The sequence below is a fragment of the Cynocephalus volans genome, chromosome 10 (assembly GCF_027409185.1).
Source record: "Cynocephalus volans isolate mCynVol1 chromosome 10, mCynVol1.pri, whole genome shotgun sequence".
In the NCBI taxonomy this organism is placed as follows: Eukaryota; Metazoa; Chordata; class Mammalia; order Dermoptera; family Cynocephalidae; genus Cynocephalus; species Cynocephalus volans.
In genome coordinates this window covers 6,014,838-6,040,348 of record NC_084469.1, presented here as the reverse complement: position 1 = coordinate 6,040,348, position 25,511 = coordinate 6,014,838, and the positions used below count along the sequence as shown (strand labels likewise).

The window sequence follows — 25,511 nt, the reverse complement described above, 5'->3', positions numbered from 1 at the left end:
AAAAAAAAAAAAGCATACAGCAGAAGCCCTGTCATCCTCCCATCCCTTTCCCCAGAGGTTACAGTTGACACTTTCGGAGCATTTACTGTCACCAAGCACTACTTCCCACAACACCTCCATGAGGTAGGTCCTATAATCTCCCCTTTACAGATGAGAAACTGAAGCTCAGAGAGTTTCAGTGACTTGCCCAAGATCATGCAGGTTGTAAGTTGCAGAGCCAGGATTCCGCCCCAGGCATCTGGCTCCAGAGTTCAGCTCTTGGCCATCGGTTGAGCTGCTTATTAACAATTGATTATGTTTCCTTCTCCACCCTCTTATACATATGACAAAGACACACATATGCATGCATAGGGTTTGGAGGTGGGTGAGTTTAGTGGTATGCTGGTAAATGTTTAACATCACGCTCTCAAGGGGGTAAAAGCCCTGATCTGTAGTTTTCCAATTTCCATGGTGTAAATACTCCCACCATGGTTTATTTCATCACTGACATGATGTCACCAACCTGGTATTGGGAAGAGATGCACACAATCTGCCCTCGGGAGCCAGCATGACGGGCCCCAGCCTACTGCTGGCTGAGCTGTTCTTCACAAAAGCAGGATTGTAATTCTGAGATTCATTTGCGTCAGTACAGAGAGCTTTATCTCATTCTTTTAAACCAACCACATCATATTTCATAGTCTGAATAGACTATAATTTCTTTACTCACTCCTCGATTGATGGATATTCAGGTCGCCTTCAAATATTTGCTATTACAAAACCCGTTGCAATGACTTTCCTTAAATATGTCCTTGCAGGTCTGGATCTGTGCTGTCTGCATAGATTAGATTCTTAGATGTAGAATTGCTAGGTCAGAGTCCCAGGAAACATTTTTGAAAGCTAATGTCAAATTGCAGTCTGAGGCTGGCTGGTGTTCAGTGAGTTAGAGCACCGTGTTATGACACCAAGGTCAAAGGTTCAGATGCCCCGTACCAGCAATCCACAAAAAATACCGCAAAAAACTGCACTCTGATAAGGAGATGCTAGTTCACACTCCCACTAACAGCATAAGAGAGAATCTGTCTCCCTACATCCCCATCAGCACTGGATGTTATTAATGTTTTAAACTTTTGTTAATCAGATAGGGGAAATAGTATCTCATTATTTTCATTCTCATTTCCCTCATTACTAGGTAGATTAAATCTCTTTTCATTCATTTATTTTATTTTTCTATTTCCTCTGTCATTGCTTGTTCAAACTATGTGCACATTTTTCTGTTGGGTTGCTTATCTTTTCGTATTGATTTGTAGGAGACAAGCTCTTTGTACATCACAGATATTAATTCTTTGTTAGATTTTGCAAATATTTGCTCTGCTTTGCCATTTGCCCTTTAATTTTTCAGTATAGAAACTGAAAACAATTTTTTTAAATGTAGTCAAAACTGTTCATCTTTCTTTAGTGGATTCTGCATCCCATATTTAGGAAGGCCTTCTGACTGTAAAAATATATATATTTTTTTTCCCCAATGCTTTATAATTTCTATAATTTCTATACTTTGCTCTCATGCAATTAAATTTGTTTGTGTATCATGTGAGATAGAAATGGATCCCCCCCCATGACAGCCATTTGTCCGAGGGATATTTATTGACACATCCATCTTTCCCCACCGATCGGAAGTGCTGCCTTTATCATAGCAGAAACATCTACACGGCCCCTTCCCCTCCTCTCTGTCCTTGTCATTGCTCTGCTTCCTCTGCCAACAACAGACTGCTTTAGCTGTGCTATCTTTTTAGTATATTTTGGTATCTGGTAGGACGAATCCTCCCTTGTCATTCCTCCTCTAAAAAATATTCTTGGCTATCCTTGTGCATTTACTCCTCCAGATGAATTTTAGAACAGGCTTATCGCGTTCCATTTTTTAAAGTTCCCAGTGGACTTCTTCTGAAGGGAGCTGGGGGAACCCTAACAAGGAGGAAGTAGTCTCAGCCCCCCCCACTTTGTAGGTACCTTCTCTTCTGACCTACTGAACCTTGGTGTCCTTGTCCAGGAGACTGGGGCAGGGGCCTCTTTTCTAGGATCAACATGCAGCTTAAGTCCAATTTCTTCCCAAATGAACACACCTGGGCTATCTCAGGTTGGGTACACACCTGAGTGCAGGTGGTGGGTTTGGTCGCATAAATACAAGGCCACAGACCCCCCTCCCTCTTTTCCAAAACCAGAACAGCATGAGCACAAAACACTGACCTCCCAGCAGGGCCTCCCCAGGAGTGGGAGAAGGGGCTGCCTCCCACCCCTCTAAAGAGTCTTCACTGTGTTCTAGACAAATACAACGACTTCATCGAGGCCAATCGCATCGAGGACTCGAGGGAGCGGATGAAGACGCTGAGGAAGTTGGTGAGGAGAGATGCTGTCAGGCAAAGTGTGGAGTGGACGGCAGAGCACCCCTGTCCCCAGAGGCCCAGAGTCCGGTGCCACCAATTCCCCCTGTGACCTTGGAGAAGCCCTTCCCCACACAGGGCCTCAGTTTCTCCATCTATACAAGTGAAGGGGGGAGGTTAGAGGGTGGATTCCAGACTCTCTGAGGTATGAGAACGGGAGCCCCTTTGGGGCACGGTGGAAGCAGGGGGTGGGGGTAACCATGACAGCCTGGTCCCATGCTCCTCCTCTCTCCCACCAGATCCGGGACCTCCCAGGACACTACTATGAAACGCTCAAATTCCTTGTGGGCCATCTCAAAACCATTGCTGACCACTCGGAGAAAAACAAGGTGGGTGGGGCCCTAGCATGGAGTGTGGGGGAGGGAAGCATAGGATTTACGGGGGTGGGGGTCTCAGCATGTTCCAAGCTCCTCCAGGGCAGGTAGCTCATGTCCCTCTAGGTGTGCCCTCCTTAATGCCATTCTGTCCCCTCCCACCACATGCTGGCCAATGCTCTTCCCCCAGAGAGCTGTCTCCTGAATGTCTGAGGGTCTTCCAGAGAAAGAGAGCCACTGTCTTCCTGTGTCTGATGGAAATCTATCCTCTGATGTAGCTCAGATCTCTTGTATTGCATTTTCCCAGTCAAACCCTTATGTCTTCTGGTTCTGCAGTGGGGAAAATGAAGGGAATGATAGAATTTTTCCCAGGTCTAAAAACCCTTGGGACTGCCAACATGTCTCCCATTCCAGGATCTCCCAGTGCTAGCACTGACAGCTTAGGGCTGCCCTGTTTGGGTGTGCAGGTTGGGCACTGCTCATGGCTGTTGGGCCTGGGGATGAGTGGGGCTGAAATCTGGCTTGTGCTCTACTTGCCAAGCACCTCCATGCCCATGCAAGGGGGTGTTTAGCCCCTAAGCTGAAGACAGCTCAGGATGTCATCAGGGACTGAGGCCTCGGGGGCCTGGAGTGAGGGAAGACTCGGAGGAGCTAGAGGTCAGAGCTCAGAGTGTTATCCCTGACTAACTTCCCTGCCATGCCTAGATGGAGCCCCGGAACCTGGCGCTGGTCTTCGGGCCGACACTGGTGAGGACATCTGAGGACAACATGACGGATATGGTGACCCACATGCCCGACCGCTACAAGATCGTGGAGACGCTGATCCAGCACGTAAGCAGCCTGTTCTGTGGGTGTACCCTGCCAGCCCCTGGGCCCCACGCTTCTGCTCAGCCTGGGTGTGCTTGGAGAAGGACATGGCAGCTTAAGGAAATGCTGTTTAAGGGTGAATGCCTTCCAGAAGCAGTAGGCTGCATTTCAAGGCAAAATAGGAATGGATCCTAGAATCCCTGTTCTTCTGGGATGTCAGGTCTCCAGCAGGAGAATCAGGAGGCCCCTGAGCTTCCAAGATGCGTTGTAAGAGTCAGAGGGAGGAGGAAGGGCAGGGAAGGAGCTGTTGGGTTGGAAGGCAGAAAGGGTGAATGCAGGAGTGCCTTCAGAGCGTGGCCCCAGGAGAGGCATCCTGCAGACACAAGCAGAGGCAGGCGCAGAGCTCTGGCCTGGGAATCAGGTGGCCTGGACTCTGGACACTTTCCCTGCCAGCCCCACCGAGGGTTAGGGGAGGTAACAGTGATGCCTGGAGTAAGGTGGAGACTGATGGGGTGGGGCACAGTGCATAGTTCTGTGGTGGGATCCTGCACTGGTGCTGGGTGTGGCTTGGGCTGGTCACCTCCCTTCTCAGAACTGCTTGGAGACTCCAACAGCCCTGTGTTCCTGCGGAATCTTGTTATACACGACGGGAAGAGTACCCAGAGTGGCCAGCAGAGGGCGCAGGAGGTCTCAGTCGTCCAGAGCCAAACCCAAAGGCAGCACTGCCCCCTTCTGGGGGTGCTCAGAGATGTTTTTATGATTTCCATTTCCAAATCTTGTCATGGCCCACCAAGGATGGAACCAAACCCTCTCCTGTCAAGAGAAATGAGATTGGCAGCTGGCCAGAGTAAGGGGGGCCTCAGCCCAACCGCACCTCACAGACACTTAAGGGAAGGAAAACCAGGTTAATATACAGATGAGAAAACCAGGGCTCAGACAGGCAAAGTGACTTATTAGCTGTGTGAGGTCACACAGCTAATGAGTGGCAGCCCCAGGATTTTAACCTAGGTTTGTCTGACCACAGCCTGTGCTTTCTTCCCCCCACCCCCCATCGAGGGGGCAAACATCTGGGTCCTTCCTAGAGTTGGTTCGGGAGGGAGAGAGGCTGGCCAGGGTCAGGGAAGGGGGGCAGTGGGTAGACTTTGGTCCCTCTGACTGGCCTTGTCTGCTTGTTTCCTTCCTTCGCTGCATGGCCAGGGCTCTGAGCCACAGGAGGGAGCATCGCGGCCTATTCTTATTCCAGTGCTGGGACCACCAGGCTGGACACCCATTTCAGAGCTGTCGGGGAGGCCAGGGCCACCGGACAGTGTCGAGGATCCTGATGAGGCCTTGGGAAAGTTTAGCTGCCCGGCACAACAGGGAGCCCCTGGAGCCTCCCATGAGTGTGTGCTTTGGGGGGCAGCAGTGGGAAGAGAGGGCATCTGGCACTGTGGCTCCTGGAGAAGCCACTGGAAGCCTGTGGTCAGCTGAGATGTCAATAATAGCAGAAAGGAGGAAGGAGAGAAAGGAGTCCTTTCTCTGGGCAGAGTTGGGGAGGTGGAACACATCTGTCTCATTTAGCACCAAGCCTGACGCCTGGCACATAGTGAACACTCAGTGTTTGTGGAGTGAATGAATGAATGAGTGAATTGCTAATTGAGGTTATGTCAGGCTGGGCTTTTCCACTTAGGCATTCATTCCTGAGAACTGAGTGTATGACCTTTCATTCTCCAACTCCTTGGCATCTGAACATAATCAGCCTTGCTGATTGTTGAGGGAATGAGCCACACCCTCCCAGGACCCTTGAGCCCGCCAAGTGTGCCCTGTCTGTCTGTGGCCTGGGTAGAACAGTGTTGTCATGACCAAGGGAGGGATCGCACTTGTGGCCAAGGCTGCTTGGGCTCTGCCTCTGAGCTCTTGGCCAGTCGGTGGGCTGTTGGAGTTAGTGGGTAACAGGAACTCCTGCTGGAGTTTCAGCTGCAGCCATCACGTGGCTTCTGCCTGGGGCTCCTGTCATCCCTGGAACCCTTGGGCAGCAGAGCTGGAAGGGTCCTTCAGGCATTTAGACCATACCTCATGTAAAGAGGGTGGAAAGCGAGGTGTAAAGAGGAAGAGTGACTTGCCTAGGGTCACACAGCAAGATAATGACAGAGCAGGGATGAACACAAACCCAGGTGTCACCAGCCAGCTCACACCTATGTTTGCTAGGTTAATTGGGACCCAAACAGAGACCACCCCAAGGCATTTGTTCAGTTACTCACTCAAGATCCTGGTGATGCCCAGGATCAGGTGTCTCTCCACCTTGGCACTAGTGACCTCTGGGGCCAGATAATTCTTTACTGTGGTGGGCTGTGTTGTATATTATAGGATGTTTAGCAGCACCCCTGGCTTCTATCCACTAGATGCCAGGAATATCCTTCCAGTTGTGACAACTGAAAGTGTCTCCATACATTGCCAAATGCCCTTCATGCCCTGGTGTAGAGGTTTTGGGCACTGGCTCTGGAGCCAGCCTGCTCCTTATGTACTGTGTGGCCTTGGACAAGTTACTTACCCTCTGTGTGCCTCAGTTTCCTCATCTGTAAAGTGGAGATAGTAACAGTACTTACCTCACAGGGTTATTGTGAGAGCTACATGAGTCAAAATCTGTAAGGCACTCACAGTGGTGCCTGGCAGTTAGTAGTTGTTGTGAAAGAGTTAGCTGTCATCATCATTGTCATCGTTGCCATTATTCCACTCCAGAGACAGATCCAGGTGCTAGAAACAGCAATGAATGGAACCCGGCCCCCATTTATTCCTGCTCTGGGCTATGCCCAGGGGAGCCCCCTAGAAGGATCTACTGCAGCCCTGGGTACAGGGCGGGGGCTGTAGTCAAGGGGTTCTTGAGCTGTCTTAGAAGACGGTGAGGAACTGAGCCAGGCAGAGAAGGGAGGAAGACCACCGCAGGCAGAGGAAAGGGCGTGTGCAGAGGCAGGGCGGCCTGAACTACTGTGAGATCCTCCAGAGAGCCCGTGCCACCCGCAACCTTCCTGTAGACTCCCTGGTTCCCAGAGCACTTTGGGGGACCCTCCAACCTGAGTTAGAGGCTGGCTTCTTTGGGCCAATCCTCAGGCTCCCTTTGGTCAGCCTTGTCTCTGAGGACCACATCTTTGAATAACGACAGCTCACGTTTATTACACACTGACGGTGTGTTGTACTCAATTCTTTACTTGTACACAGAGTATTTCATTTTAACCCTCACTACAATTCTAGAAGTAGGAACTCATATTCTGCCCATTTTACAGATAAGTAAATAGACTCAGAGAGGTAAAGTAACTTGCCCAAGGTGAACTTGGACCGAGACAGCTGCCTCCAGATCTTGCATTTCTTTCTCGTCCTGTCTTGCTCTCTTCTCTTCTGTCTCTTTCTTGTTTCTCTTCTGGACTTCCTGTGCCGCTTACTTGAGTTAATCATACGCCTGTTTCTGATTAATAGCAACTGAGGTTCATGGTGCGTGGTCATGTAAGTCCCCTGTGTTCTCCTTTTGTTCCTGACCCCACTCTGCCCTCCTCCTCCCCTAAGTCCCCACTCTAATGAGTCAATGTGTGTCCTTCCAATCCACATTCTGCTTATTTTAAGTATTGGATATCCTTAAATGTATATAATATTCTCTGTGTTTTAAATCTACATAAATGGGATTGTGAATTGCTTATTCCTATTTTTTTGCAAGGAGTGGGGGTGAGGAGGGATGATTTTCTTAATTTGAATGCTGTTTTTTAGAGTTCTGCTTATATAGACTACTGTTTAATAACCTCTTATTGGTTCCGGATATGTTTCTCCAGTCTGCCACCTGTCTGTTACCTGCGTCTAGAACGTTGTTCCCCGTGAATTCTTCCAGGGAGCTTTGGGCCACCTTCTCCTCTTGTGAATTCTTGGGTTCCCATCCTTCCATTCACTTCCCCCCACAGGACTTGTGCTTTAGGGCCTTGGAGAATAATTCACCCCTAAGGGTCACAAAGATATTTTCCTATATTAGCTTTAGCTTTTTCTCCCCCATATTTAGTCTATAATCCATTAGTTTGTTTTTCTACACCCACATATTTTATATTTTTGTTATTTGTATTTTGTAAATTCTTTACAAGATTAATTTCTAGATGCATTATGTGTTTTGTTGCTGTTATGAATGGTGTCTTATTTTCTGTTACTTACATCTGCTACTTGGTTATGCTTGGCATAGAGGCACACAGACTCTTTTTTACATAACAGCTTTTTTGAGATATAATTCACATACCATAAAATTCACCCATTTAAGTTGTATGATTCAGTGGTTTTTAGTAAATTCACAGAATTGTGAGGCACACTGACTTTTGTGTGTTCATCTTTTATTTGACAACCTTGCTGAACTCTCTCATTAGCTGTATTGATTCTCTTGAGTTTATTATGTAGATGTCATCTGCAAATAATTACATTATAGTTTTAAATGACTTCAATTTTGTTTCTTCTAATTTTTGTTCCTCTTATTATTTATTTTCTTTTTCTTGTCTTATTATGTTGGCCAGAACTTCTAGTCCTGTTTTGCATAGTAATAGTTATTACTGATTTCAGAGACTGTGTCTAAAATTTCTCCTTTAAGTGTACTGTTTATAAAGTTAAAGAAGTTCCTATTTATTCCTAGTTTTTAAAAGTTTTTTTCTAATCATATTCAGGTGCTGAACATTAAATGTTTTTCCTGCACCTAATGAGATGATCATATAATTTTTCACATTTGTTTCCATTTATGGGTTTTCAGTTTGAACACTCCTTGTTTTACTGAAATAAAACTGGCTTAATTGTGATGTAGTTATTATTTTTAATATGCTTTAAGATTTAGCCAGCTATTTTATTTTTTAAAGATTTTAGCATTTTATGTTAAGTAGAAAACTGACCTCTAATTTTATTTTCTTATACTTATTTGTCTTTACCTGGTTTTGATTGCTAGACTCAAAAATTGAGTTTGGCAACTTTCTCTCTTTCTCCACATTTTAAAGCAACTTGTAAAGACAGATGCTTTGGGGGTAAGAGTTTCAAGGGTTATTTCAATTAATTTAATGGCTATTAGCCTATTTTTTTGTTTTTCCTTATGTTGATTTTGGCATCTTTCTAGAAATATATATACTTTATATGAATGTTCACATTTATTGATATTTTAATATTTTTATTATATCTTAAATGTCTTTTTTCTATAGTTATTTCTCCTTTTTTCCTTCTGTGTTTTATTTCTGTCTTCTCTTTATTTTTCTTAATCAGATTTGTCAGAGATTTGTCTCTTATTTTTTTCAAAGCACAAGTATTTTTAATTTTTGATCATTTGAAATGTCTTTTTACTTTCTCCCTTATTGGTTTTTGCCCCCTTTAAGATTTTTCTGTCTTTTTGTTTCTTTGGGTTTTTTTCTGTTGCTTTTAGTCCCTTAGCTTTATAAGTAGAATGCTTAATTATTTGTTTTCAGTTGCTCTTGTTTTCTAATAAATTTATCCTAAGCTACAAATTTTTCTTTAAGTTCACTTTACCTTTATCTTACAATTTTTTAAGACAATTTTCTTAGAGGAGTTTTAGGTTTACAGCAAAATTGAGCAGAAGGAACAGAGATTTCCCTTATATCTTCTGTCCTGACACATACCAACAGCCTGCCCCATTACCAACATTCCCCACCAGAGCAGTACCTTTGTACAACTGATGAACCTGCACTGACACATCATCATCCAAAGTCCACAGTTTACATTAGGGTTTGCTCTTGGTTGTGTACGCTCTGTGGGTTTGGACAAATGTATAATGACATATATCCATCACTGTAGTATCATACAGAGTATTTCCTCTGCCTGAAAATCCTCTGTGATCTGCCTATTCATCCCTCCCCCAACATACAACCCTTGACAACCACTGATCCATTTCCTGTCTCCATAATTTTGTCTTTTCCAGAATGTCACATTGTTGGAATCGTACAGTACGTAACCTTTTCAGATTGGCTTCTTTCAATTAGTAATATACATCTAAGTTTCCTCAATGTCTTTTCATGGCTTGATAGCTCATTTATTTTTGGCATGAAATAATATTCCATTGTCTTGATATACCACAGTTTATTTGTCCATTCACCTACTGAAGGACATCTTGGTGACTTCTAAGTTGTGGCAATTATGAATAAAGCTGCTGTAAATATCCACGTACAGGTTGTGTGGACTTAAGTTTTCAACTCCTTTGGGTAAATACCGGGGGTCATGATTGCTGAATTGTATGGTCAGGGTATGCTTAGTTTTGTAAGAAACTGCCAGATTGCCTTCTGGGGTGGCCGCACCGTTTTGCATTCTCACCAGCAATGAATGAAAGTTCCCTTTGCTCCACGTCCTCATCAGCATCGCGTGGTGTCAGTGTTCTGGATTTTGGCCATTCTAATTGGTGTGCTGTGGTATGTCATTGTTGTTTTAATTAGCATTTCCCTGATGACATATGATGTGGAACATCCTTTCATATGTTTATTTGCCATCTGTATATCTTGTTTGGTGAGGTGTCTTTGGCCTAATTTTTAATTGGGTTGCTTATTTTCTTATTGTGGAGTTTTAAGAGTTCTTTGCATATTTGGGATAACAGTCCTTTATCAAATATGTCTTTTGCAAATATTTTCTCCTAATCTGTGACTTGTCTTCTCATTCTCTTGACATTGTCTTTCACAGAGCAGAAATTTTTAATTTTAATGAAGTCCAGCTTATCAATTATTTCTTTCATGGATTGTGCCTTTGGTGTTGTATCTAAACAGTCATTTCACACCCAAGGTCACCTAGATTTTCTCCTTCACAGATTTTTACATGTAGTGCTTTTATTGTAATTTAGCTCTAGGTATTTAGTAAGTACTTTATGATTTCCTCTTTAATACAAAGGTTATTTAGCAGTATCATTGATATGTTTCCAGACATGTGAAGATTTGGGGGGTTTTAAGCTCTTTCGTCATTTTGTTATTTCCAATTTTATTCCATTATCAGCAGAGAACATAGTCCGTATGATGCTAACTCCTGCAGATCTATTGAGAGTTTCTCTACGGTCTAGGTTATGGTTGGTTTCTGAATGATTTATGCATGTTCTAAAAGAACATATTTTCTCTAATGATTGAGCGCATGGTTCTAGGTATATGCATTAAAACAAACTTGTCAGTTGTGTCACTCAGAGTGTCTGTATCTTTGCTTATTTTTCTGCTTGATTAGCTAAAATATTTAATTTTTCTAGTCTCTCTGTAGTTGTATCAATTGTTGCTTAATATATTTTACGATGTGTTTGATGCACGCATGCTATGATTTATTATACTTCTTGATCTGTGTCCTTTTACTAGTATACAATATCCCTCTTCGACTTATGACTTTTCATACTTTCTATGTTGTTTTGTTTAAATGCCTCTTGTGGACCACATATTTTTTAACGTAAAAAATGTAATCTGAGTCTCTAACTTTTGATCAGTGGATCATCAATCCATTTCTGTTGCTTATAACAGAAATACCCGAAACTGGGCAATTTATAAAGGAACAATATTTATTGCTTGCAGCTTTAGAGGCCAGGAAGTCCAAAGTCCAGGGAACACATCTGGTGAGGACCTTGTTGGTGGGTGGTGACAGCAATGAAGGGTGCCACGTGGCAAAATGGCAGAAGCAGAGAGAGAGAGAAAGGGAGGCACTCTTCACATGCTCTCCTTTTAAAGCCATCAGAACCACGCCAATGATCTCTATTAAATCGTCAATGGATTAATCCATTTACTGGGGCATGGTCCTCACAATCTAATCACCTTTTCAAGGCCCCACCTTTCAATTACCATAATAGGATTTCCCACCCTCTTAGCACTATCATAGTGGGGGTTAAGTCTCAATGAGCTTGGGGGGACATCCAGTCCACAGCAGTGAGTTTAGCTCATTTATTTTACTGTAATTTCTGTACTGTTAGGACTTATTTCTGCCATCTTAAATTTTTTGTTTATCATATTTTCATTTTATTTCCTTTTATTGTCTGCCATACCTTGCTTTGGATAGATTAATTTTTATTTTCCTGATATGAAAATTATACATTCTATTTTTATTTTCCTGGAAGTTACCGTCCACTTATAAAAACCCATGCTCACATTTGTCACTGTCAATTTTTAAGTCTCATCAGTCTATGTCTTTCTTCCACCACGTCTAAAAGCCAAGTACCTTAGTTACTTTCACCTACCACTGGTTTCCCCTCTGAATATGAATTCCAGATTGTCATGGTTATATTCTGTGTGTTTATATATGTGTGTATCATTGCTTATTTTGATAACAATGGCCTTTTCTACACTATTTATTTACCCTTACTTCTCAGAACTTGTTGCTGCATCCTGGATTCATTTCTTTACTTGCTCAAGTATTCAGTTAAGAGAATCTTTGTGTTGTAAACTTTCTGATGTCTTAGAATAGCTTTCTTTCACACTCAAATTTAAATGAGAGTTTAGCAAGGTGTAAAACCCGAGGTTCGAAATGGTATTCCTTCAACACCTTGAAAATATTACTTCCTTGGCTTCTTGTGTCTGTTCCTGCTGAAAGTTCTAATTACATGTCATACGTGTTCATTTGCAAGCAATCTGGGTTTTTCTTTCAGAAAACTTTCAGAATCTTATTTTCAAGATTCTCAAATTTCACAAAATATATTGAAGTAAGGGCTTTTTACTTTCTTTTCTATCGTGTTTGGCATTTATGAGAAAGCTTTTGCCTGCCTGCCCCTCAGGAAGCCTCCTAACAACTCCCTCCAAATTTTCCTTTTCTGGGCTGGGGGTGTGCCACCCAAGTTGTCAGCATGGAGCATGTGGTGGCGCGTGGAGTTGGGTACACCCTGCTCCAGCCATGTCTGGCACTCTCCCAGCACCAGAGGGCGCTGCTGCCCCCGGCTGTAGGGAGTGTGTCCCAGTGATGTGTGCAGGGCGTGTCAATGAAAACAGGCAGTAAGAGACACTCTCCCTGAGCCTGTCACCCCTTGTGGCAGGCCACTCCCACTCCAGGCTGCGTTTCCCTCTCACACTGGGAACTTTTCTGTCCCCAAGGATTTCTTGCCTTTGTGGCACTGGGCTCCAGGATCCATCGCCCCCATTCTGGGCCCTCTCAAGGAACCTGGCCAGCTGGCATTTGTTGACAGGAGGGGACCCCCATGCACCTGGGCAGGTGCTCTGGAGAGAGCAGGTAGAGGAGCCAAGGCTCCTGTCTTCCCTTGGCCTCTTCTCAGCTGATTTCAGCCTTTCCTTTTGTCTCCTCTGCAGTCAGACTGGTTCTTCAGTGACGATGAGGACAAGGGAGAGAGAGTAAGTGACGCAGAGGCCTGGGGTGGGCTGGGGTCTGCTCTGAGGTGGGCTCTAGTCTGGGGGTGAACAGCAAGACTCAAGCAGGGCAAGGTCCCTGCCCTTGGGCAACCTCTGTCTGATGGAGGAAACACAGACCTTCTCCTCAGGAGCCTCCAGTCTGATGGGGGAGATACAGGCCTTGCTCTGAGGAGACCCAGTCCAGTAGCAAAGGCGGTCCCTGCCCTCCAGTCTCAGGAAGCTCCGGTCTGATCGGGGAGACACAGCTGACGCCCTTGGCTCAGGGAGCAGCTCTGCCTCCAGCGTTCCGTCAGGGTGTTGGGGAAGACACAAGACAGTCTAATGGGGGACATGTAGGACCTGCCCTGGAGAGTGCCTGGCTGATGAAGGAGACAGTCCCTGCTCTGGCGAGCCACGGTCTGATGGAGGAGACATGGGCTCTGTCATCAGGGCCCCCCATTCTGAGGGGTCTGCAGCCCAGCCATCTGAGGGCGTGCTGGCTGACCCCTCCTCCTGTTTGCAGACCCCTGTGGATGACAAGGAGCCTCAGTCAGTGCCCAACATTGAGTACCTCCTGCCCAACATCGGCAGGACAGTGCCCCCTAGCGACCCAGGTTCAGGTAAGTGCAGGGCCTGGGAGGGTGGGGGTGGACTCTGCATTCCTGAGGGTCCCAGAAGCCTGGCTGATGCCCAGTTTCCCTGCTCCTGCCACCCGCCGAGACCGGGCTGTGGCGGGGCCTTCTCCCTCCCTGGGCAGTTCAGCTTGCCCTGGGTGCCAGCCTCCTCTCTGTGCGGCTGCCCTGCCCCGGGCTGGGTGGGAGCTTTTGCTCACCCTCCTCCACCGGTTTCTCTCCTGAGCCTTTAATTTCCTGTGGGCTGGCTGTGTGCTTCGGGTCACGTTCCTCTTTTTAATTTTTCTTCCTTTTCTCCTCGCACCCCTACCCTTCCCTCCTCGTGTCCCTGTGCTCTCCTTCCGTCCCCTCCGTCCTGCCTCCTCTCTTCTCCTCCCCACCTCGCTCCTCCAGCGGACCTGTTGGAGATTTAAAGGGTACAGTGTGGTGTCGCGGCCTCGGTCACTAACAGTGGCGGGTGATTATAAGAAGGCTGGGCAGGCATGAGGGGCAGGCAGAGATGTCCTGGGCTGTGAGGACCCCACCCTGGTGTACTAGTTACCCATGCTTGTTAGCAACTTACCCCTCCACCCCCAACCCCCTCCCATCCTAGAGCCCCTTCCAGGAGGAAGGAGACACTCGCTGGAGCCTGAGCTTTTCTCCTTTGCCTGGAAGTCTGGGCATTGGGCGGCTGCCCTCCCACTGTGCCCTAAGCTCTGTGGCCTTCTCTCTGTGCCAATAATTTCTGGTTATCTAGGCTGGGGGTGGGGGACTTGGACACCCGTGATGCCACCCCAGAAGCCTCTCTATATCTGTGGTTTCTGCCTCAGAAGCCCCAAAGGGCTAGCTCTTCCTGCTTTAGAAACTAGGGTCTCTAGTCACTCAGCCCCTAAGTGCTGTTTCAGGGGCCTTTGGCCCTCTCATGGTGGAGAAAAGATGATTTACATGCGCAGAGACAGATGAATGGCTACTTTCTTCTTGGCTCCAGCCGCTCAGTCCTGCCCTTTAGTGTTTCCACCTTCCTGTCTCTGGTGAGGTACATCACAACACCTCTAGTTGCAAGAGGCAGGCTGGGGGAGGGGGCCAGAGGACACGGGGGATGGGATGGCAGAGAGGAGCCCCCTGTCTCTTCTAATCACCTGCTGCCCCCTTGCCCCGTGTGTGTTGTGCGTGGTCAGCCCATCTTGCTCTTCTCACCATGTGCGGGGGTTGGGGCTGGGGGGGCATCTAACTTGCCTGCCAGAGAGTGTGGATTAACCGCACCTGCCCACTACCCCATCGGGCCCTGGGAAGTCCTTGGATCAACCTGCTCCCACCTCAGCTGGAGAGGACACTGCCAGGACTTGTTTATTTCTGCACCCCAGTGATATTAAGGGAGTGGGATGCAAGTCCCATGGATGTAATGATTTTATACTTCTTCATAACTTTGGTTATAAATGGGGAGCTTGCCCCATAAGGGCTGTTGACCTAGGTCTGGAGGTGGACCCTATCAAGGCTCTAATCACCAGCCTACTCTCCCTCCTGTGTCCCCCCACTTCATTTCTGCCCCTTTACTAGGCCATTCACATTGTCCCTCTTCCTTCTCATGTTCTAGGGCACTGGGAGGGGGTGTGAGTAAGGGTGGATGCAGGGCACCCACCTCTCTATGCACTGCGTTCTCTCCGTTTCTCCAGAGCATCTGTGATTTGCTGTGTTTCACTGTTGTGGTTTCTGTGGACTGCATCTGATATTTGACATTTTCTCTCTAGTGCTTCAGAGTAACAGGGACGGGAGGGTTGAGAACCAGGCTCAAAGAAAAGCCCCCCCTTGACCTTAATACTGGGCAAATGGGGGTCCCGTGTCACTGGCAGCCTGATGTCACTTCCTGCCTCTAGAGGGAGTGGTGATTGACATCATTTTCTGCTCTATCCTTATCCCATAGAAAATGACATCAGAAGTCCATCATACTCCTAGGGCATGGGGACATCTCAGGTTTCTGAACTCCCTGGTTTCTGAAGCCTTTCAGGAGAGGGAATTGTGTTCACAAGACTCAGCCTTCCCTTGCCCCGATTTAACTTACATTTTTCTTTCTGTCTCTCACTAACAGATTCCACCACTTGTAGTTCAGCCAAGTCCAAGGTAAGTACCAAAGCAATTCTGAAGGTTTTATCCCTATACGAGCCAGCCCACTTTGTTTTTTGGTCAAGGGAAATGGGAGAATGACAACTGGACCATGAGGAAAGTTGATGGTCCCTGGGAAGGAAAGTGGGAAATACTGAGTGTCCAAAGTAAACTGAGAAGTTTGCTCACCTTGGCAGTGCTTGGCGAGGCGTCTGATGTGCTAGAAGGATATGGCCTGGGAATCAGGTGTTTCTCAGTGGTTAGAAGCACAGGCTCTGGAGTCAGACAGGCGTAGGTTTGGCTCCACCACTTAGTAGTTTTGGGACACTGGGCAAATTATTTAACCTCTTTCTGTTCCGTAGCTTCCTTATCTGTTAAAATAAGATAACAAGAAATATAACTGATATAGTAAATATTTTTTTAGGCTTTTGGAGAGCCCAAAGGAAGCAAAAGAAAGGAAATAATAAAGATAAGAGCAGAAATCAATGAAACTAAAAACAATTGAGATGGTCAGTGAAACCAAAATCTGATTCTTTGAAAAAAAATCAATAAAGTCAATAAACCTCTAGCCAGACTGACAGAATAAAAAGAGAGACGACGCAAATTACCAGTGTCGGGGATGAAATAGGAACATCACTACGGACTCCACAGGCATTAAAAGGATAATCAGACAATACTATGAGCAACCCTATGCCCATAAATTCAATACCTTAGATGAAAGAGATCAATTCTTTGAAAAATTCAAACTACCAAAACTCACTTAAGAAATAGGTTTCCTTAATAGTCCTATACCTACTAAAGAAATTGAATTTGTAACTCGAAACCTTCCAACGAAGAAATTTCTAAGTCCAGATGGTTTCACTGATGAATTCTATCAAATATTTAAGGGATATCTTTTATTTTAAATAACTTACATTTTAAAAATGTAAAAATACATTTTAATTCATTTTTATTTAATTTGTACATGTTAATGTAATTTACATTTTAATTCATTTTTTACATGTTAATATATTTATCTTAAATTATTTAAATATCTTTTAAATAATTATTAAGAAGTGATACCAATTTTCCACAGTCTCTCCCAGAAAACAGAAGAGGAAGGAACACTTTCCAACTCATTCTATGAGGCCAGCGTTACCTGGCCTCATAAAATGAACCTGGCAGTGTCTCCGGAAGAGTTAGGGTTCATTCGTTCGGTCGTGCCACAGGTACTTACCGGACACCCACTGTCTATCAGTGCTGTGCTGGGCACTGAAGGCATCGTAATGAGCCGATCAGTAGGGCCCTGCCCTCTGGAAGCTTAGCTTCTAACGGGAGACTGGCGGGAAGCTGGTGACGAGCCGGAGCACCCGTGGGCGGGTCTGGGGCGCGCTGGAGGCGGACGCCGGAAGGAGCCGCGCGGCGCCTGGGGGGAGGGGCGAGCATGCGCAGAAGCAGCCTGACTGTGAGGAGGAGTGTGCGGCCGGGGAGCTTCCGTTCAAGGAGGGCTCGTCTGGCACCTATTTACTTGCCGACAGGAATGACCAGGAGAGAGAGAGAAAGTGGGGGGAGGAGCTGGGACCCGAGCCCACGAGGCAGGAGACCCTTCCTGGGGGCAGGACACAGAGCTGAGGGCTCTTCCCTCAGTGAAGCAGGAGAGGCCTCAGCTGCCAGAGAAGGAGGCAGGAGAGTTTGAGCAGGGACGTCTGAAACGGGGCGCAGGAAGAAGAGCCGGGGAGCGTTGTTGGCAGGGTGGAGGCCTCTGAAGCCTGGGTGCCCGGCTTGGGAGCCGGCTGTTTGCCAGGCCGCGCTGCCCCGTTGGGTCTGGCACCGCCACACTCCCAGGAGAGACCCCACTGGCCGGGAGTCCTCCGCAGTTGCCTCCTGTGACTTCGCCCTGTCTGCGTGGACTCGGCCCCGACCTCGCACAGCCCCCAGGCCGCCTCCCCGAAGCCTGCTGGTGGTGGAATTAATTCCTTCCTCCCGGGGCACTGCGGGCTCTGCTTCCCAGTCTGGGCCTGCCTGACTCCCGCATTAGCCCGACTCTCTTCTTAGGCAAAGGACCTTGAACCTGGAATAGGCTTTTTCATTAAGTCCGTCTGTACTGCAGACAGACTCAGAGACTTTACCGTGACCCCAGTGAGTTACTCAGAATCACTAGCGAGAGACAAAAGAGAAATGAATTAACACTTATTGAGCACCTGCTAGATGCCAGCAACTATGCAGAGAACTTCGCACAAACATCTATTTCATTTCATCCTTACAAAAGACCCTTGAGTTTTGTACCATTCCCATTTTACAGATCAAGGCTCAAAGATTTAAGTAAGTAGAAGTTTGACTTTGACTAGGTGTGTTCTCTGGCACCAAGGGGTGGGGAGCTGGTTAGGTGGCCTCCTTCTTTGGTGAATGCTCTGGGGTCTCAGTTCTGAACCTCCACTTTCAGGCTCGGAGTGTTTTTTGATTTACTGGCACAAGGACTGGATCTGTCCTCAGCATGAACCTAAACCAGCCAGCCAAGCCTCTGAGAAATTGAGGTATAGACCAGGCTGCCAGCTCATTAAGCCATAGAGAGGAATGAATAACTGTCATAGGGACTGGGACAGTGAGTCGTGTGTGCAGCAGGTGGCCTTGGTGGTCTGATCCACTGGGGATGCCGGGAGTCAGAGCCAGGGGAGGGGGCTCGAGGCGTCTGAGAGCCCGTGGCATCCCACCTTGGCTATAGGAAAGGGGCTGCCTTGGCCACCAGGGCCTGGCCCCTCCCCAGGCTGTGAGCTTTCGAGGGTGGGGACGAATCTTGCCCAGTGCTGGAAACTCGTCGCTGCCAGCCCCTGGCTGTTGCCTGATTCTAAAATCCAGGCTAATGATCGTCAAACTTTGTTCCTTGGAGCTTCCTTGGGGTCATGACCACCAACAAGGGCATGTGGGGACCAAAGGGGCAGGCTCCATACCCTCACCTGTTAGTCCGAGCCACTCTTTGTTCTTTCTCACACCACTGGGTTTCTCCAGAGGATTCTATTTGAACAAAGGGTTCGCAGGCTGATCAAAAACCATCGTTCTAGACATAACCTCCTATCTGCAGTCTTTCTGCAGGATACCTAGATGATGTCAGCACCCTAAATCACAGTCATATTCCAATCCTGCCTCCTTGTGAGGATGGTTTTGGCTGTTCCTGATGGGAGCGTGGGCAGGCGCACATCACATACATCTCCTAGCCCCGCTGTGGGTGGAGTGCACCAGCTTAATGCTCAGAAGGCTCCTTTATCATATTAATCCCGAGTTCTTGGGGAAGGGTCCCCTTTGCTCTTTTCTGGTGGTCCCTCACCCCTGCTCAGTCTTCTGTACTGCCTGCAGGGAGAGGCCCGGCTTCTGGCTGGGCTCTGATTTCCCCAGCCCTGCCTTATTCCATTTTACAAGTTCCTCACATTCTCTCACCCCATCCCTAGCCCCAGAAGTAACCTCTCCATGACTCTGACCCTGAAGGAGAACTAGCTGGCCACATGAAAATATGTTCATTGACCACAGACACTGGAAGCGGAGATTCCCCATCTACTTTGGGTCTTAGGTCCCTTCGAGAATTAGAGGAGAGCTATGCACCCTCACTTCAGAAAGACACCTACATACAAAAATCCTGTAGCAAATTCAAGGAGTTTGTGGACCCACAAAACCCCCCAAGGACTCCAGTTAAGAGCCCCTTCTCCAGAGGGATTGAGGCTGAAAATTAGCTTGTTTAGTGGGAGGTGTCATTTCAGTCATCATCAATAATGCTTTGGTCATCACTGATTTCTGAGTTTAAAATATCCAACAATATTAATTGCTACCATGTATTGATCATTTGCAATGTTACTGTACTCAGAATTGTTAATCTTCACAAATGCCTATGAGCTAGAGATAGCATTGTCCTTATTTTGCAGTTGAGGAAACAGAGACTGGAAGAGCTTCTGTAACTGGCCCCGGGTCTCCCAGCCAGTTAGTTGCCTGCACCAGAGCCTGCCCTCTGAGACAGTCTATTATGAGGTGACCCCTGCCCTGGGTGACCCTGCCCAACTGTTAGATTAGAACTTGATAGCCAGGATGGGTGTATTAGTCAGCTCAGGCTGCTATAACAAAATACCATAGATGGTAGCTTAAACAACAGATATTTATTTCTCACAGTTCTAAGGGCTTGAAGTCCAAGATCAAGGTGCCAGCATGGTCAGTTTCTGGTGAGGGCTCCCTTCCTGCCTTGTTGATGGCCACCTTCTAGGCAGAGGGAAAGAGGGAGAGAGAGCAAGCGAGCAAGCAAGAGAGAGAGATATCTGGTGTCTCTTCTTATAAGGGTACTAACCCCATCATGAGGGCCCCTCCCTCATGACCTCATCTACGCCTAATTGTCTGCCAAAGAAAGACTCCATCTCTGAATACCATCACATTGGGAGTTAGGGCTTCAATGTATGTGTTTTGAAGGGACACAATTCAGTTCACAGCAGTGGGTGGAACCCGATAATTGCTGGCTGGTGGAACCAGGTTCACTTATGTCTGGCTTAGAAGCACTGGCCAGGATCCAGTAACCTCCTCCAAACACTTGTGCCTGACTCCTAGCAGGCACTCAGTGTGTGTCAGATGATTGCAGTGGACCAAAGAAAAAAGGCTGCTCTAGAAAAAAGGCACAAGGGTCCCCTATAACCTCTCTATGTAGCCTCTCTGTCTGCACGCCTCTGGTGACAGGGAGCTCACTCCATCAGAAGATCGCTGTAGCTGGGAGAAACTTCTTTATAGTGCTTTGAATCTAGTTGCTCCTGCTGGCCCCTGGTTCCCTGTAGCCTCTTGTGGATTGACTCCTTGATTTTTATGTGAATCTTCTGACTTCTGCATTCCCTGGAAGGAACCACTCTGACCTCATTGCTTCTAGAACCAGCTAGGATGAGAGGATAGTTTGATCAGACAGATGATCCTAGTGGCCTCTAAAGTCTCTCAGAGAGCCCTGACTGGAAAAGAAAGCAGTACTGGCCACCATATGCCCGTTATGCTGGGCTGACCCTAGCAGTGCTGCCACGTTGCACAACTCCAGAGGGCACCTTCTGGAATTGTGGTGTGGGCAGCCATGGCCAAGAGCCACATGCCTATGAATTCTGAATCCCTGACATGCTCTGGCTTTCTCAGAACTAGTGTGAGAAGGAGTGTTGTGGCTGTAGTGGCCATGGAGGCATCTCCATTTTTATTGCACTGTGGCTGAGACACGAAGTGGCCTATGAGGAGGCGTCAGAGGGCAGCGTGGCCTCTGACAGGCCATTCCAGCCCAGGAGGGGAACCTGTCCCAGTATCTGCTTCTGTAAGGCTCCCTGTGTTGAGGGGATCGCATTCACCTGTTTGTTCCTTCATTTAACATTTACTGAGCACCTGTTATGTCATGGAGGCAGAAACGAATAAGCCACAGACCTTGCTCTCAAGGAACTCAGAGTGATGTAGATGATGCGAGAAGAGCTGGTGTAGCTGTATTTTCAAAGGACTATAGGAACATAGAGAAGGGATCTCCCAGCTCAGCCAAAGCAGTTTATAAGGGAGGCCATGTTTGAATTGGACTTTGTAGGGTGAGTGGGAGCTTGTCCACCAAACAGGGTGCCAGAAGTGTAAAAGTGTAAGTCAAAGGAAGGGTTGGTAGGGCAGTATCTCCAGAATGAAGGCTGTGTTGGGGTTGGTCAGGGCAGGGCACTTGGCTGGGAACACTGGGGCCAGGTTGTGAAGGGTCCTGTGTGCTGTGCTGGGGACTTGTGCTTTATTCTGGTCGGCGAGGGGTCATGCGAGTTTTGGAGCAGTATTAGGAAATGATCAGGTGCCTGCTTTAGAATGACTGCTCTGGAAGAGGAGGTACCAGGGCACAGCAAGGTGGAGCCAGGGAGCCCTATTAGGAGGGGGCAGAAAGGCCCAGAAAAGGCAGAGTGAGAGCCTGCCAGAAGATGATGAGGACGAGCTGGTTTGGGGAGCCATTTCAGAGGAATGGAGAGGACTTGGCTGTGGGTGAAAGGGAGATGGATGAGTCACAGGATCACCTTAAGGTAGGGACATGAATGGGGGTAGTTTGGGACAGGGGTACATAGGATAATATGGTTCTAGATAGGTGAGTCTTAGTTGCCTGCAGACACCCAGGTAGAGTTGTATTTGCAGTTGGAAGAAGAGTTCTGGAGCTTAAAAGAGAGTCTGGTGTTGGACAGGGAGGCCTGGGTAGCAGTGTTGTTGGGGATGGTATTTTCCAGGGAACGTGAACAGAGAAGAGAAAGGGGCCAAGAAGACAGTCCTGGAAACACTGATTCTTAAGGGGTACGAGGGAAAAGAAGAGCTCCTCAAGAGGCAGGGAGAGGCCAGAAAGGGAGGGTGGAGGCCAGGAAGGGCAGTGTAGCTTCTGCTGGGAGATCATAAAAGGCCAAGACCAAAAAACACCCACAGGGTGTCGCAGTGAGAGCTGGTTCAGATGAGAACATTGGCAGGAAGTTGCCCAGCTTGGAGTTGGAAATCACAACTTGGGAGTGACTCCAAACCAAACCATCAGATAGGATGGGATTCTTCAGCCACTTTTGGCAGCAGAGCAAGTGGTTAGATTGATTTGAGGTTGGGGATTGGTGGGGTGGGGTGCTGGTGGGGTGCGGTGGGAAAGGGGAGGAAGTGAACCTGGGCTGGTTGCCCTGGAGAGGCCTGTACATACTGAGTAGGTGGAAAGGCAGGTTTCCCAGGTGGCAGGGAGTGCAGGGTGGAAAGGGAGGAGGGTAGGAGCTTGTGGCCAGAGAAAGGTCCCTGCCAGGGCTCTAGAGATCACAACCCCAGGTGGTATATGTGAAATGGGTTCAAACTGTCAAGTGCTATTCACCGTTGAGAGACTATTGATACCAGAGCTGTGTCTAAGAGGATTTATCTAGTGCTGGATATTGATAATGGAATGCAAGGGGAGGGATTGGGGAGGAGACCAGCCCCAGCTCACAGGAAAGAGCTGAGCCTGGATTAGGGCAGAGGGGTGCTGAGCAGGCTTCAGCGTGGGTGCTGGGAGGGGGGCTGGGGTAGTCTCTAGGCACAGGGTGACACTCCGGCTGGCACACGGTGGAGGAGGATGTTACGATGCTGACGTGGGTGCTGGGCTCGGTTCGGACCTGTTGCGATTGGGGGCCGCGGTGTGGGGGTGTTCGGGTGGGAATGTGGAGGGCCGGGGAGAGGGCGGCGCTGGCGCAAGTCTGGGCGCCTCCTGCATCCTGACCTCATCCCCGCACAGGGCTCGGGCTCGTGGGCCCCCAAGAAGGAGCCGTACGCCCGGGAGATGCTGGCGATCTCCTTCATCTCGGCCGTCAACCGCAAGCGGAAGAAGCGGCGGGAGGCGCGGGGGCTGGGCAGCAGCACCGACGACGACTCGGAGCAGGAGGCGCACAAGCCCGGGGCGGAGGCGCCGGCGCCGGGGGCCCAGGAGCGGCCGGAGGGGCAGCTGCCGGGTGCCGCTGTCCCCCAGCCCCCCGGGCACCTCAGCCCCCCGGCGACGCCCGAGGAGCAGCCGGCCGCGGACACGCGCTCCATCGTCTCGGGCTACTCCACCCTGTCCACCATGGACCGCAGCGTGTGCTCGGGGGCCGGGGGCCGGCGGGCGGGCGCGGGGGACGAGGCGGACGACGAGCGCAGCGAGCTGAGCCACGTGGAGACGGACACCGAGGGCGGCGCGGCGGGCGCGGGGCCGGGGGGACGCCTGGCGCGCCGGCCCTCCTTCAGCTCGCACCACCTCATACCCTGCGACACCCTGGCGCGGCGCCGCCTGTCCCGAGGCCGCCCGGACGGCGAGGGCGCGGGCGCGGCCCGGGGGAGCCCGCGCGCCCCGGAGCTGCCGGGCTCGGCCTCGTCCAGCAGCCAGGAGTCTCTGCGAGCCCCCGCGGCGGCGGCGGCGGTGGCGGCGCTGGGCTCGCGGCCCTCGCGCATCGAGGCGCTGCGGCTGCGCCTTCGCGGCACCGCCGACGACATGCTGGCCGTGCGGCTGCGGCGGCCGCTGTCGCCCGAGACGCGGCGGCGCCGGAGCAGCTGGCGTCGCCACACGGTGGTGGTGCAGAGTCCGCTGACCGACCTCAACTTCAACGAGTGGAAGGAGCTGGGCGGAGGGGGCCCCATGGAGCCCGCCCACTCGCAGGCACACAGTGACAACAAGGACTCCGGCCTCAGCAGCCTGGAGTCCACCAAAGCGCGGGCCCCGTCGACCGCGGCCTCGCTGCCACCTGCGCCAGGGGACCCGGGGTCCCTGCAGAGCCAGCCCCCACGCCGCTCGGCCACCTCCCGCCTCCATCAGTGTCTGTGACCTGCCCCCCCCCGCCCCTTGGGAAACAGGAGTCTCCTCTGGCTTGCACCACATCTTCTGTTGCCCCTGGGCACATCAGGCGGGGGCAAGAGGGTGCCCGTCGTTCTCTAGTTCGCCTGCTGGAATTGGTAGGGGTGGGCAGAGGAGAAGACTGGAGCTGGACAAAGAGGGTGCGAATGGAAAGGGAGGTTCTGGAGGTAACGGGGAGGAGAGGGGATGAGCTTCTGGGGTCTGTGGCCCCTGGATATGTGTCCGAGTGTGCCCTTCAGGACCTTCCTGTGGATGAACTTAGGGACCCTTGCTGACCATGGGGTGTGGATAGGGAACCCCCAAGTTTCGAACGAAAGGAAAGATACTGGGCAAGGCTGGGTTTTTGTTTCTTTCCTCTGCCCGCCCCCCCATTAGCTCCTCGCAACTAGCTATGTGGGGGAAGGTGTATGTATGTCTAGGGAGAGGAGGTGTAAGGTGGTTGTGTCCATGGAGGAGGGGGGCTTATGTGTGCGAGTATGTGTAGTTGCTGTCCAAAGGTGTTTCCAGTAGCATCTGCCACCCCTGCCCCATTCTTCACCCACTCCCCAACTCCCAGGGCTCCCTGCCTTTGGTGCACACAGGGATCCTGCCCACCCCCCTTGTCAGAGAAGAGCCAGAGAATGGGGTTGGGCCACTCCACCGAGGCAGGACTGAAACCCTCACCAGGGTTATGTCCCCCCATCCTTTTGCCAACCTCTGAATCACTCCCCTCCCCAAGCTCCGACCATGGGAAGCTGCCTGTTGCCCAGTTTTGTGGGGGTCCAGGGTTCCCCCTGCTGGTATTTCCCTCACCCCTCTTTTTGTTCTTCCAGCCGTGCCTGCCCCTTCCACAACTCAGGCACACGGACCCCCACCTCTTCCCCTTAGAAGGGGGATAGTGAAAAACACCCCCGGTGTGTCTGTCTCTCGCGCACACACACACTGATTTCTGGGGTCAGAGCTGGGCTGTTCCTGCAGGATGGGCAGGACCCAGCCCCTTCTCCCCACACCTTGTAAATAGACCTCAGATCACCAGGACCCCTGACACTCACTCATTCCAGGGAAGCCCAGGTGGAGATGTGAAGCCCACTGCCACATCTGTCAGTCCTCTGGTTTTATGCAAAGGTTTGCTGTAAAGTAGATTTCTCTCTTCTCCCTCCCCCATCCTCTTATTGTAAATATTGTCTCTAAATGTGTAACATATTATAAAGAATTTATAAGGATTTTTAAAGCTGTTTTGCTCATTTAAAAACGTGTTGTCACAGTGTTGGATAAAACCTCCCTGCTCCACATCCGCATGGCTCCCTTCACTGTGTCCTTGACACACCTCTCTGGCAACAACTAAGATTTCCTGCTTCTGAAAAGTCCTGTCTTAAAAGTACAGTCTATATCTTGGAAATAAATGGCCTTCCTCGAGGCATGAATCAGCTGTCTCGCTTGATTTGGAGGGAGGAGGGGGCCAGAGTGGGTCTGGGATGGGAGACAGATGAGGTACTTCGCCCAGGGAAGGAGGGCCACAGGGGATGGACCAGGTGGTGGTAGGGTGGAGGCAAACTTATTCCCTTTTTGTAAGTATCCTGAAGACTGGCATGGGCATGACATGCAGGTTGGAAGGGTGGGTTACCCTCATTGCTACAGGGGGTTTCTAGGCACCTGCTGTCTGTGTTCTTGCAGAGCCCAGGCACCTTCCTTCTCAGTCCTACCAGGAT

The 25,511-nt window shown here is 49.3% G+C and overlaps 1 protein-coding gene across 5 annotated transcripts in view; it reads left to right on the top strand.

Moving 5' to 3' along the window:
* ARHGAP23 (Rho GTPase activating protein 23) overlaps window positions 1-25,226 on the top strand; it is a 74,008-nt gene extending 48,782 nt beyond the window's left edge. For 4 of the 5 annotated variants that reach the window (XM_063110829.1, XM_063110834.1, XM_063110830.1 and 1 more), the window contains 7 exons: window positions 2,297-2,370; window positions 2,654-2,743; window positions 3,434-3,559; window positions 12,772-12,813; window positions 13,334-13,430; window positions 15,508-15,539; window positions 22,735-25,226. In XM_063110829.1, the coding sequence (XP_062966899.1) occupies window positions 2,297-2,370; window positions 2,654-2,743; window positions 3,434-3,559; window positions 12,772-12,813; window positions 13,334-13,430; window positions 15,508-15,539; window positions 22,735-23,793 (1,520 nt within the window). In that variant the 3' untranslated portion in view covers window positions 23,794-25,226. Of the gene's footprint in view, window positions 1-2,296; window positions 2,371-2,653; window positions 2,744-3,433; window positions 3,560-12,771; window positions 12,814-13,333; window positions 13,431-13,835; window positions 13,859-15,507; window positions 15,540-22,734 lie in introns of all 5 variants that reach the window. The other variant, XM_063110832.1, reaches the window with a different exon arrangement.
* Window positions 25,227-25,511: the final 285 nt, after the last annotated feature.